The 14,593-nt window shown below is 35.1% G+C and overlaps 1 protein-coding gene across 18 annotated transcripts in view; it reads right to left on the bottom strand.

Annotated features, from left to right (window-relative positions):
- Nucleotides 1-14,593, bottom strand: part of BAZ2B (bromodomain adjacent to zinc finger domain 2B) — a 421,537-nt gene that overhangs the window by 72,643 nt on the left and 334,301 nt on the right. For 9 of the 18 annotated variants that reach the window (XR_003514169.1, XM_027559699.1, XM_027559752.1 and 6 more), the window contains 7 exons: nt 12,477-12,569; nt 12,305-12,366; nt 8,508-8,573; nt 6,715-6,780; nt 3,371-3,415; nt 3,119-3,151; nt 1,823-1,888 (listed from right to left, as the gene is read on the bottom strand). Coding sequence is in view for 17 of the 18 variants with exons in the window: in XM_027559699.1 (XP_027415500.1) it covers nt 1,823-1,888; nt 3,119-3,151; nt 3,371-3,415; nt 6,715-6,780; nt 8,508-8,573; nt 12,305-12,366; nt 12,477-12,569 (431 nt within the window). In the remaining variant the exon portion in view is untranslated. The remainder of the gene's footprint in view (nt 1-1,822; nt 1,889-3,118; nt 3,152-3,370; nt 3,416-6,714; nt 6,781-8,507; nt 8,574-12,304; nt 12,367-12,476; nt 12,570-14,593) is intronic. The other 9 variants (XM_027559720.1, XM_027559763.1, XM_027559806.1 and 6 more) reach the window with 2 other exon arrangements.

Here is a 14,593-nt window from a genome sequence, read left to right as displayed (position 1 = left end):
TAATTTTTCTTAGTCCTTCTGGTAAAAAGAATACTTGCCAGGGAAGAACTTGTTTCTTGAGGAATTTTCCAGGCCTTTTCCCTGTGTTACTCCCTCAGTTCCCATCTCTTCAGAGAGGAGAAAAGTAGGTTGAGCTCTCAGGATTTTAATTAATCCCCTTCCCTATTCTTCACACCACTGAGTTCAGAAGGCAACAGAGTTTATAGCCATGCCCATTCCTGGAATCCATTACCTCTCTCTTTCAATGCCTGTCATTTTTCAGAGATTATAGTTATAAATCCATGTTATAATGTTAGATGTAGAGGGTGTCAGTGGTCCTGGATAATTAACATGTAAGGAAAAAACCACCTATATAGTAATAAGTGACTTATTGTAATAAGTAGGCACTATGTGGTACCAGGCACTGTTCCAAGAACTTTACATTTACACTCATCTAGACACACACCCATTTAATCATAACTACAAACCTGATGAAATAGGAAGTAGTGTCATCTCCATTTTATAGACAAAAATAAAAAAACTGTATCACAGAGAGGTTAAATAACTTGCCGAAGTCATATAGCTGGAATGTACTGAAAAAAGAATTCAAATCCCGATCATTGGTTACAATGTCCAAGTTCCTAAACAATACATATACTGTGTCTTTATATCAGAAATATATAGTTTAAGCCAGAGCTGAGATCCAAAATCTGAAATATAGGGCTCTCAATTTCTAGACCAAACTGTCTGATTTTCATTAATTATTATTTATTAAATGTTTATCCCAGTTGATAATCTTACAATCATAGGAGATACAAGAATCATTATATCAATTTTAAAAAAGAAAGAACATGAAGAGCTAAAGCAAGTTGGCTTAGAGTTAGCATGTGTATCTGAGTCTCTGTTACTTCAAAGCACTGGTTATAACATTGTCATTTAGTAGCTAAGTTGAGTCTAACTCTTTTGCGACCTCATGGACTGTAGCCCACTAGGCTCCTCTGCAACGGGATTTTCCAGGCAAGAACCCAGGACTGGGTTGCCATTTCCTTCTCCAGGGGATCTTTCTGACCCAGGGATCGAACCTGCCTTTCCTGCAGGTGGATTCTTTACCCCTGACCCAACTGGGAAGCATGGTTATTATGGCCATACCTCTATTCAACTGTTACAATGCATTCCTTTGTAACATTTTTTAACCTTTAACTGATTTCTATTAAAATCCATATAAGCTCATTTTGACATTTCAATAATTTTCTTGTTCTGAATAATATGGTAAAAACTCTTATTTCAAGGATAATACCCAGGCCTAATTTTACACATAAAATGTTAAAGAATAATTTTGAGGGCAAAAGTCCATGGCTGACGTTTGAATGAGGACATATAGAACTTGTCTACGCATGCTGTAACATAAATTTTGTGAAACTCTGGTCACAGTAAGAAATAGCTGCTGCTGCTAAGTCGCTTCAGTCATGTCCGACTCTGCAATCCCACAGATGGCAGCCCACCAGGCTCCTCTGTCCCTGGGATTCTCCAGGCAAGAATACTGGAGTGGGTAGCCATTTTCTTCTCCAAGAAATAGCTACTTTGATCCAAATGAATGCCATTCATTGTATTTAAAAAAGGTAATTAAAATCTCAGCCAAGAAAATTAAATCATACATTGGAATCCTTCCTACATTCTTTTATGTTCTAACACTTGGTTACTATCTCTAACCTTTGGTTTGCTTATGAAAATTAGTAAACCATGACAAACCCATACTCTAAAACAATTATATTTAGAAGAGTCAACATTTAAGAAAAATACTAATTTATGGTAAGATAATATTTTTCAAGAAATATACACTTACTTCTGCCTTTTTACGAGCTTCCATAGCTTTCATAAGCATCATATGTTGTCGCCTTCTCTCTCGTTCCTATTAAGCCAGATAAAATTAGGAATATAACTCAATCATAGTTAACAGTTTGATCTTCAAATGGAAAACAAAACAAAACAAAAAACTCTGTGTAGCATGTTTAGCATTTATAGACAAGTCACAGTAAATACTAAATATAAGACAAGAATGGCCAGTCTGTGCATGTTTTAGTTCAGGTTTAGAAAGCAAATACAAGAACAATCAAAAGCAAAAAGGTAAAGCAATGAACATGGAGACAGTGTAAACAGAAGCATACAAGATTTACTTATGGTCAGTTGTGATGCTCCTTCAAAAGCTGGCAGAACAAAAAGCATAATGGTTGGCTGGAACAGGTCAGTTACCTTACATCTGCTATTAGAAAAACCACAAATATGTACTATAGCCAATTAAACTAAAGGTTGTGTTCTTAAATTTTTATTTAGATCAGGCAGAAATTGCTTTAAAATCACTTTTACATCACGGTTTTAGAATTACTTTTATTTCAAATACACTATCATTTTGTAAATCCAATAATCCACCGACAAATTAGAAAGTTTTTGTTTAAAGCTTTAACACCAATTTAAACTAGTCATGGTTCATATAACACCATCAATGAAATGAGATATTCCTGTTTACTGATGTCTGTCCCTTGATGCAGTATTGAAAGCCACTAAAGCTGCACCATGGGCTCACAAGTTAAATCTAAAAGGCACAATATGAAAATAAAGTAAGCACTAGCTTACTTTGATAGTCTCCTTTTATTTAAAAAAAATCACATAGGTATAATGTTGAAACAGTTCTTTTTGTTTAAATATATGCGATTCGCCCAAAGGGATATTTCTAAAAATTTCTAAAATTTGTCCGTAAAACCAGAATATATTTCATATTCTCTCATCAAACTAACCCAAAATTCCCATTGTATTCAATGGCAGTTTTGCATCTAGAATGATGGGAGAATATGGGTCCTAATTGTATCTAATTGTATAGTGATCCAACTTTCACTGTGACATCAGTAATGTAAACTTTTAGACAGCAGCCTATTTAAGGCTTGCATGATTCAATTACAAATCTTGGATATACACCGTATTTCTTTTATAGATAGACAAGCAGATGTATGCAATGCACTGTGCTGTAAAGCCATGCAGCAGTATGTAATATGACAGCAGCCAGTGCTACACTTTATGCATTGCTATGACAACCATATCACAACCAAATCACAATGCGGTGTTAGATGTACAAAAATAAACATACCCATACCATATCTAGTCTATGCCTCTCCAACTCCTGGTAGAAAGAGTTGGCACAACATTATGAAACAGAAATCACAGAGTCATGAAACCAATTTTTAACCCCCCAAAAGACACCAATACCAAAGCAAGGAATTTAAGCAGGAATTACATTGGAAATTTTTAAGAAAATATTTTGAAGATTTTTCAAAAAATAGATTTAAGAAAATTTATAAAATTTACATTTAAAAATTTGTATAACTGTGTGTATACAGACCTGATGCTTTAGAAGAACAGCTTGCTGTCTTCTCATTTCTTTTTCCTTAAAAATAAGAAACTTTTAATATATGATTTTTAGGAAAAATTTAGAACATGCTACAAGTATTAAAAGCTCCTTTTCTGAGATTCTATAGTCTTCTATTAGGTTGAACCACATGAAATTTCAAATCTCCAAAATTTTTTTTTACTTATAAAGTGGCAACTTCGTATGGTTACCTAATATATAAAAACTATATGATAAGAGCAAGCATCTGACTTAACAGCACACTTCAATGGCATGTTTACAGAACTGACTAGCTAGATGGACAGAGTATATCACATACAAATGGCACTTAAAAAAAAAAACACATAAAAAGCAATCCTCCTGTCTAGCTGATTAAAACTCCACTCTGAATATAAATTCCTAAAAACTCTATGATTAACAGGATCTATGTCATTTCTACACACTGTACAGGAATAAGAGTGACAAGAGACAAAGGGATAAATTTGAGATTTTTATGTCCACCTACAATTGAGGGCATTATTTCAAAAGGGTGGGGCTTAATGCACGTAATTCTGTGAATCTCACCACATGAGTATTTCATAAAGCTAAAATATGAATGAAATTAATATAAAGGGCAATCATGAAAAGGAGTAGAAATCTAAAGAACAAAGTAAGAGAGTCTATGTAGAAAAGGTGACAAATGGTTCCCTAGCTTTAAAAGACGTAATCAAATCAGTTCAGTTCAGTTGCTCAGTCGTGTCCGACTCTTTGCAACCCTATGAACTGCAGCACACCAGGCCTCCCTGTAAATCACCAACACCCGGAGTCTACTCAAACTCATGTACATTGAGTCAGTGATGCCATCCAACCATCTCATCCTCTGTTGCCCCCTTCTTCTTCTTTCAATCTTGCCCAGCATCAGGGTCTTTTCAAATGAGTCAGCTCTTCACATGAGGTGGCCAAAGTACTGGAGTTTCAGCTTCAACATCAGTCCTTCCAGTGAACACTCAGGACTCATCTTTAGGATGGACTGGTTGGATCTCCTTGCAGTCCAAGGGACTCTCAAGAGCCTTCTCCAACACCACAGTTCAAAAGCATAAACCCTTCGGTGCTCAGCTTTCTTTATAGTCCAGCTCTCACATCCATACATGACCACTGGAAAAACCATAGCTTTGACTAGATGGACCTTTGTTGGCAAAGTAATGTCTCTGCTTTTTAATATGCTGTCTGCTGCTAAGTCGCTTCAGTCGTGTCCGACTCTGTGCGACCCTATAGACGGCAGCCCAACAGGCTTCCCCGTCCCTGGGATTCTCCAGGCAAGAACACTGGAGTGGGTTGCCATTTCCTTCTCCAATGCATGAAAGTGAAAAGTGAAAGTGAAGTCGCTCAGTCCTGTCTAACTCTTAGTGACCCCATGGACTGCAGCCTACCAGGCTCCTCCGTCCATGGGATTTTCCAGGCAAGAGTACTGGAGTGGGGTGCCATTGCCTTCTCCAATATGCTGTCTAGGTTTGTCATAACTTTCCTGCCAAGGACTAAGCATCTTTTAATTTCATGGCTGCAGTCACCATCTGCAGTGATATTAGAGCCCAGGAAAATAAAGTCTGCCACTGTTTCCACTGTTTCCCCATCTATTTGTCGTGAAATGACGGGACCGGATGCCATGATCTTAGTTTTCTGAATGTTGAATTTTAAGCCAACTTTTTCACTCTGTTCTTTCACTTTCATCAAGAGGCTTTCAAGTTTTTTTTTTTCGCTTTTGGCCATAAGGGTGGTGTCATCTGCATATCTGAGGTTATTGATATTTCTCCCAGCAATCTTGATTCCAGCTTGTGCTTCATCCACCCTAGCATTTCTCATGATATACTCTGCATGTAAGTTAAATAAGCAGGGTGACAATATACAGCCTTGACATACTCCTTTTCCTATTTGGAACCAGTCTGTTGTTCTATGTCCAGTTCTAACTGTTCCTTCCTGACCTGCATACAGATTTCTCAAGAGGCAGGTCAGGTGATCTGGTATTCCCATCTCTTGAAGAATTTTCCACAGTTTGTTGTGATCCACATAGTCAAAGGTTTTGGCATCGTCAATAAAGGAGAAGTAGATGTTTTTCTGAAACTCTTGCTTTTAATATGATCCAGCGGATGTTGGCAATTTGATCTCTGGTTCCTCTGCCTTTTATAAAACCAACTTGAACATCTGGAAGTTCACAGTTCACATATTGTTGAAGCCTGGTTTGGAGAATTTTGAGCATTACTTTACTAGTGTGTGAGATGAGTGCAATTGTGCGATATTTGAGCATTCTTTGGCATTGCCTTTCTTAGGGACCGGAATGAAAAATGACTTTTTCCCATTCCTGTGACCACTGCTTAGTTTTCCAAATTTGCTAGCATATTGAGTTCAGCACTTTCACAGAATCAACTTTTAGGATTTGAAATAGCTCAACTGGAATTCCATCACCTCCACTAGCTTTGTTCGTAGTGATGCTTCCTAAGGCCCACTTGACTTCTCATTCCAGGATGTTTGGTTCTAGGTGAGTGATCACACCATCGTGTAATTGGATGTAATAGTAGCGGCTATCTCTTGAATTGTTAGGCCCACCTGGCTGCCTAATTTCAGTAAACAAGTATCAGAAAAATTGGAAGATTAGAGATGGAATGTTTGTGTGTAGGGGCAGAGGGCAGTGGTTAGAAGGGGCATGAGGGTCCAACTCTCTCATGCTTCATGCCAGAAAATCAAAATCAAAACAGCTCCAAACAACATACGAAGTTACAGTAAATAGCAATGGCTAATTTTAGTATTGGTAAGTGATAGCTGATAAAGCTGGGTTTTGGTTTTGGAAGGCTTTTCACTTTTTAATAGTTACAAACAATTGTTAGACATTAAAAAAGAGAAAATTATAATCTAAGGAGAGAACTGGATTTGGAACATAAATAGTTCTGAGGAGATCTTATCCCTTAAAACTATATTCAGGTATTATGTGATAGTTTATATTTCTGATTTGATGTCTGCTATTTAAAGAGCTCAAAGTATCACACAGAACCTATATAATAAAATATAAAAACGTATATACAATATATAAACACTAAAAACACACATTATGCACGTTTTATCTGTGATCAACATTTTTTTCAGCAAGTCATTTTTAGGAGGGCTATTTTTAATATAATCGATCTAGTATCAGTTCAGTTCAGTCGCTCAGTCATGTGTGACTCTTTGCGACCCCATGAACCGCAGCACACCAGGCCTCCTTGTCCATCACCAACCCCCAGAGTTTACCCAAATTCATGTCCATTGAGTCAGTGATATAATACCATATAATTTTTATTCTTAAAAAACAGATTCTCATCTAAACTAACCTTTATTCGTTTCTCGGCCTCCAATAATTTGGCATTTGCTGCTTCTTCCTTCTTTTTCTTTTTTGCCTGTGCATGGAAAACAGGTCTCAAAGTCATACAACGGTACCACTGCAACCTGAAAATAATCTATGACTTGAACATGGAGCTACATGACTCATAAGAGAGAAAACAACATGTGACATATATGTAGACAATTACAGATTTTCTCATAGTTAATATTATATTTACAAACTAATTTTCATTTCTAATGTAAAGATTAGCATTAAGATGTAAAAAATTCTTAAAATTTCTTAGAATATGTCAGCTTTTCTTGATTTTTTCAATTCTATTTAAAAAGTCTGAAATAATTGTTTATTTTACATTAAAACAATCACAGAAAAAGTTTTTTTTATATAATATTTGCTTTTTTCTGATTTTTAAAAGTAAAACATGATCACTATATAAAATTAAGAAGATGGGGTAGACTTTAAACAGTAAATATACGCTATTTTTCTCTAGCTGTTTATTGTGATTAAATTCGAGGTTTCTAAGACAGAATGGAAACTTACAATCTTTCTTGAAGTACATTTTGAATATCAAGATCATGATGCCAAATCTGAGCTTCATAATCTTAAAGTCATTAACTATCTAGTAGTTTCATAATTATTCAGTAGTTATTAATTTACTTGAAGATATTAGTACTTTTGATTTGGATTTTTAAAATTTATTTAAAATGGGTTAGGAAATATGTGTATATTTCTAGAAGGAAAAATCATACAAAAGAAAGCTTCAGCTATTTGACACTCTCAGGGGTAAATCATCTATATAGCAATAGTTCCCTGAATAGCTGGGAGGTTGTGCTGTGCTCAGTCGCTCAGTTGTGTCTGACTCTTTGCAACCCCATGGACTGTAGCCCACCAGGCTCCTCTGTCCATGAGGATTCTCCAGGGGATCGTCCCAACCCAGGGATACAACCCAGGTCTCCCGCACTGCATGTGGATAAGCCAAAAGGGAAGCCCAGCTGGGAGGCTACACCAATGTTAAACACTGAATATTTATTTTCAAAATTTTGGATGGCAATAATTTTGAGATATATACTATTTATTTTTCTTGAGATATATACTATTTAGATACAGTATACTAACTATAATTTGGCTTTTTCTTGATGACTTGGGGGAATTATTCTGAACATCAGTTATTATACTGTACAGTTCAATAGAGTAATGCATTTCAGTTATTAATAATAAGGTGTTGAAAACTGCTTGCTAGTCAACCAAAAGATTACAGACAATCTTGTTAGGCTTTTGAATTCCTATAGATGCTGGTTGGAGTTTTTCTGTATTTTTCCCTGCTATCTTGTGGCTATTACCTTACTGATTCCAATGTATGTCCTCTAGTACTATTCCATCAGCTTCCAGGGAAGCAAGGCGTATTAGAAACCAGAAAAAACAGCTGGTTAAACTTGTTCCTACATTTAAAATTTACTTTCACTTTTGCAATGTTTTATTTCTAAATTAAAAGTAAATATCTATTAGTCCTAATGACTTTTCTAGAAGTACATAACACGACTTTGATCCATGAACTGTATGATACCTATACTGGTTGTTCAGAAGTTTTTCCTTTTGGCTTACTTCCCGGGTTATTAGGATAAGATGAGTTTGCTAAATAAGGTCTTACTCTATGCATTATGCTTGAAACAAATTTCTGATGGGCATACTGTAAGAGTGAGAGACCATGCAGGTAAGATTTTCAATTCTGCAGACTTTAAAATATGTGACTATTTACTTTAATCATATCACATTTAAGAATTCTACCTCTAGAATTTGCTGGGCTCGAAGCTCTTTTTCCATTCTGATTTGTTGTATTCTCTTAATTTTTTCCTGTAGAAAAAAAATTATAACAATTTAAGATAATAAACTAAATATCCAAGTGGAAAGTATTTAAGTAGAATCAAATAATTTAAGATATTAAGTTTCCCATGTTGGATATAAAATTTATCCAACATGGGATAAATTTATCCAATTTATGATGTAGTTTAATATCATATATGTATGTTCATGTCAAATTAATGTGATTTTATCAAGTATCTTAAAACCATTTGTAAAATACAAATGTTATGTAAGTATATAGAAACCAGGTAAACCAATATGATTAAACTCATTCAGCCTGTGGATTTTTATAAATATTTGCAATTATAACTATTTTGCAATAAATACAGGACAGAATAAGAGAGAAACAGTAATGAGAAACAGGAGTGAGAAAACATAAGGCTAATCTGGAGTTACTGTCATTCACTGGATAATCTTGAGCATAGAATAACTACTCTTGCATAAACCAGGGAGACGTACTTGTCCTTTCTCACTATGACATGATTAAATTAAAAATGCTTAAAAAAGTGTGTAGTGGCACACAACTATAATAGATTATTATTAACAATTTCCATACTATAATTTCTTACTTCAGGTGGTGAATAACATAATATTATTGATACAATGCTTTTAATTACTACAATAAGACAGATTCAGAAATAATCTGTAATATAATTTTAAAAGGATTAATTACAATGCAACATTGTAGAAAATTATTCACATGACAAAACTGTTGTTCATATTGTCTTAATTTAATGTATTAGTTACTGTTTTCGAATTTAGGTTTGATAAAACTTTACATTTTGATGTAAACATTATCTCATATGTTGTAAGCCCAACGTTAACAATTTCATGTTCATAACCCTCTCTGAAAGTCCCAAATTGGCACCCATGATAATAATACAGTTTCTCCCAAACACCCAAATTTTCCTACTAGCAAATTGCATTTGTTGTACTATTTCTACAGCCAACACATCTTATACTGATGAAAAATTACATTACCTGCTTCAATTTCCAGGTGCTAGTTGTATCTTTTCAAGCTACATGTCAATGTGTTTTTAAACATTTCTTTTTTTTTTTTGCACACTGATGTTACCAATCCTCTATAGGAGTCTATTGCAGGGTAATGAGATTTCTAGAATTACTCTTCTGATTTTAGAAGACTGTTCACATTCTATAATTTTGCTATTGGTGACCCTATCCTTCATCGGAAGGACTGATGCTACAGCTGAAACTCCAATACTTTGGCCACCTCATGCAAAGAGTTGATTCATTGGAAAAGACTCTGATGCTGGGAGGGATTGGGGGCAGGAGGAAAAGGGGACAACAGAGGATGAGATGGCTGGATGGCATCACTGACTCGATGGACATGAGTTTGAAGTGAACTCCAGGAGTTGGCGATGGACAGGGAGGCCTGGCGTGCTGCGATTCATGGGGTCACAAAGGGTCGGACACGACTGAGCGACTGAACTGAACTGACCCTATGTTAGTTTTGAATACTAAATGTAGCTTGCAAAAAATAAAAGCCCTAATGTATCTTTTGTTTCATTTCCAAGAGAAAGCTGTACTTGATCTATATCTGAAGTATTTATTTAGATTTGAACTTGAGACCTAAATAAAGCATGTTCTTTATTTAATTTTTCCGCTTTTATTAATCCTATAACGTGGTATGTTCCCAAGTCAGCAAAACTCATTCACTGTTCTCTTACATACATAGATAGGTATGAAATCTTCTTTTTTTTTAATGCTTATCTTATGTACACTCAGTCTAAAGCTTTATCCTGAAGTTGAGATATATATATATCATGCACATATATGACATATATATGTAATATGTGTGTGTGTGTGTGTGTGTGTGTGTATTTGGTAGTGGTGTCATTAGCATTAGCAGAGATAAACATTTTTTATAAATTTCTTTAATATAGGTTTACCTTATAATATTGGGTATATAATACATGAACTGAGCTCTTTATATAAAATATCCTTTTTTATCATAAAAAGAGTTGAACTTTTCTTCTTTTTACCTAATAGAAAACTAGGGACTATCCTGGCAGTCCAGTAGTTAAAGAGTCTGTGCTCCCAGTGCAGGTTGCATGAGTTTGATCCCTAGTTGGGGAACTAAGATCCTGCATGCCACATGGTGTGGCTAAAAAAAATTTCTAAATAAAATTTTACTAAAAGAAAACTAAAGTTCATAGAAAGTAAATATTTTGCCTTAAATCAAAAGGAAACTACAGAGCTGTGTATTTTATATTCCAATGCATTTGTTCCTTCTGTTTCATAATAATACTTTTGCAAGCTTCCAGAATATTTCCTTGAAAACTACCTGGTGATATTGGTTTACTAGGTAGAATAAATGATCTAGAAGCACATGCTACTATTTTATTCTAGAACTAATGCTGACTTTAAAATAGGCATTATGTAACTGACTATGTGAGTAGACCTAAGCTCTACTTTGATTAACTTTGCTGGCAATGAGGAATAAGTTAGATGGCTTTCTGAAACTACCCTCAGGTAAGTATTTTGATGAAAACTCATTGGTATTAACGTTTCTGGGACATTGGAACTACGATGCTTCTTTGATGAGAAGTTAAAAACTATGTATATTTAGGTTGTAGCCACCTTAAGAGTTTAGGATCACATAGCTGAATTTAAAGTACTGATAAGATATGCAGGATCTCTAGCCATCAGGAAATAGGATAAACTATAAAATAGTAAAGAACAATACTGCATAGGAACCTGGAATACTAGATCCATGAATCAAGGTAAATTGGAAGTGGTCAAACAGGAGATGGCAAGAGTGAACATTGACATTTTAGAAATCAATGAACTAAAATGGACTGGAATGGGCAAATTTAATTGAGATGACCATTATATCTACTACTGGAGCAAGAATCCCTTAGAAGAAATGTAGTAGTCCTCATACCAACAAAAAAGTCCGAAATGCAGTACTTGGGTACAATCTAAAAACTGACAGAATGATCTGTTCGTTTCTAAGGCAAACCATTTAACATCACAGTAATCCAAGTCTATGCACCAACCACTAATGCTGAAGCTGAAACTCCAGTACTTTGGCCACCTCATGCAAAGAGTTGACTCATTGGTAAAGATCCTGATGCTGGGAGGGATTGGGGGCAGGAGGAGAAGGGGACGACCGAGGATGAGATGGCTAGATGGCATCACCGACTCAATGGACATGAGTTTGACTAAACTCCGGGAGTTGGTGATGGACAGGGAGGCTTGGCCTGCTGTGATTCATGGGGTCGCAAAGAATCGGACACGACTGAGCGACTGAACTGAACTGAATCAATTCTTAAAAACATGGAAGTAGAAGACTTAGTTTTAAAATGAAGTGAATTTTAATTCATAAAAGAGAACTTTCTAATACAGATATATAATATTACTGTGAAATATAGTTATTTCAGAAATCAAAATGAAAATAATGTACATATTTGTTGTTGTTTAGTCATTAAATTATGTCTGACTTATTTGTAACCCCATAGACTGTGGCCCACCAGGCTCCTCTGTCCATGGGATTTTCCAAGCAAGAATAATGGAAATAATGCCGTTTCCTTCTCCAGGGGATCTTCCCAACTCAGGGATCAAACTTGTGTCTCCTGCATTGGCAGGTGAACTCTTTACCAGTGAACCACCTGTAAAGTCCAATACACATACAGAAATATACATATAGACTGCAAGACAATGCCTGTGTTTTAAAAATCAGTTCCAATCAATAAACATACCTGTTGTTTCATAATCTTTATCTGTTCTTTTTGCTTTCGCTTCTCCTCAGCAGCAATTATTGCTATGATGAAAAATCAAAGCACAGATCAGAAAAGGAACAAAGAAGAGATGCCTCTTGTGAGTTACCCAATACTCACTCTTCAAGTTGATGCTACCATTTAAATTACGAACCTTGTTGTTTTTTAGCTTCTTTGGCAACCCGAGCCTGTTCCTGCTTTTGCAGTTTTCTCAAAAGCTTTATTTGTGCTGCTTGCCTGGCTATTTCTGAAAAACACAAAATTTTAAGCAATGTTATTAACAGCTTAATAACAACAAATTAATAACAACATAACTGCTCTCCTAAAAACAATAACTGTGAAACTGGTATCATCACGAAGGACATGATTTTTAAGAAAACTGCCAAACGTAACATTAGATACTCAGTAGGAAAATGGCAGAAAATGTCATATTCATTTTCCCTAGAAAGTGCCAATTTTTCATCAAATATGAGCCTATAAAATAAGAATGATGCTTCTCTTAATTCTCATTACAGAGGCTAATACAGAAACATTTTTTTTCACATTTTGTGTAATCATCACTGAGTAGGAAAGTAGCTGCTAATATGTAAAAAAGTGATTCAGCTTCAATCTTAAAAATAGTACATAGAAAAAGAATCCAATATAGACTAAAGTCTCCCAAACTAAGCATTTCAATTAGCTATATAAATGGCAAAGCTTCTGAATCTATTGATACTTTCACTTGTGAAGGAAAAAGACCCTCTCTCCTAAAAAAAAAAAGAGAATGTTGATTTCTCAGGACAACCTAGTTCTCATACTTTTTAAGGACAAATGTATGAAACTGGGATAGAACATAATTAATGGCCTAATTCTTCATCTCTTCCTCTATCTGTGCCATTTGCAATGTGGCTTTGTGGTTCCACTCATCAAGACGTGTGAGGAACATATTTTCTTGGCCCTTGATTTAGAGTTCAGCCATGTGATCTGCTTGGGCCAATAAAATGTTAGCAATGTGATGCACGCATAAGTCTGAAAGTGTACTTGAACTCTTTATACCGTTACTTCTATCCCTTGCCCTTTATTGTGAGGACATATTCAGACTAGGCTGCTGGAGATTGGGAGCTAGATCATTTCACAAATTTTAAAAAGTCCACTCAGGATCAGCAGAGATGCCTAACTGCCTAACGTAACACCAGTTGATTCCATCTGCACAAACAATTAATGCTTAGTGTTGTATGCCACTGAGGTTTTGTCGATGGTTCCCTCCCAGCATTACTGTTGCAAGAGGTAACTGATACAGATGGTATGTAATGTCATGCTTTATTCTGCTGGCAAACTTGATCAGAATATTTCTAATTATAAAAGTGGTGCATCATAATATCTTTCATAAAATCATTTTAGAAAATACCACTTTACATTAGACATTGTTTTCAACCTTGTAGCAGATGATTAATTTTAAGAAACTTATATATTATATTTACCAATAATGAAATTGATCAGGTAACATCTGAATTACTTGAGCGCTACTAATAACTTCTATCATTTATTGAACTATTGTATTAAATTTACACGATTTTGTTTAATCTTCATAACAACCCTATAAGACAGTCAACATTATACCCAGTTTATAAAATAAAACTAAGGGTCACAGAAGTTACAGAGCAGAGTTAAGATACATACCCTGGACTTTCTGACTTCATAGTCCATGTTACTACTTCTAAAGTTTAGAAGTATGTTACTACTTCTAAAGTTTAGAAGTATGTTACTACTTCTAAAACCTTTAAAGAAATTTGAGTATCTTGAGATTTTTGAAAGAAACATAACTCTATGTCCTTGTAACAGCTAAGATGAAATTGCTTACTATGGCTGATTATCTATCATTAACACTTAAAAAAGGAGGCAAGATATGAGGGTTTGATTTTATCCAGGAGACCTGAAGGATAGAAGCTGATGCTAGCATATACCTCCAGCCTTTGAATAAGTTTTAATATTAAGTAGTTTTGAGCATCATCAAGAATTTCTGAGCCACATAAAAAGGAGTCTCCTGTTCATGAAATACTCTTGGAAATCGATATGTATAAACTGGGCTACAGAATTAGCAAACTCTGATAATAATACTTATGAAGGACACTGCTTTCGACTAGGATAGATCCAGATAAACATTTTTTTTAACATTTAAGATTAAAAGTTTTCACTAAACTCTGCTATAAAGACCAAAATCTGCCATAAAATATAAAGGTGTGTTGCAAAGCCTGTTAGTTGCTCAGTTGTGTCCTACTCTATGCCCATGGA

The sequence above is a fragment of the Bos indicus x Bos taurus genome, chromosome 2 (genome assembly GCF_003369695.1).
Source record: "Bos indicus x Bos taurus breed Angus x Brahman F1 hybrid chromosome 2, Bos_hybrid_MaternalHap_v2.0, whole genome shotgun sequence".
NCBI lineage: Eukaryota > Metazoa > Chordata > Mammalia > Artiodactyla > Bovidae > Bos > Bos indicus x Bos taurus.
The sequence above is the reverse complement of the archived record's forward strand: the minus strand, read 5'-3'. Positions and strand labels throughout refer to the sequence as shown.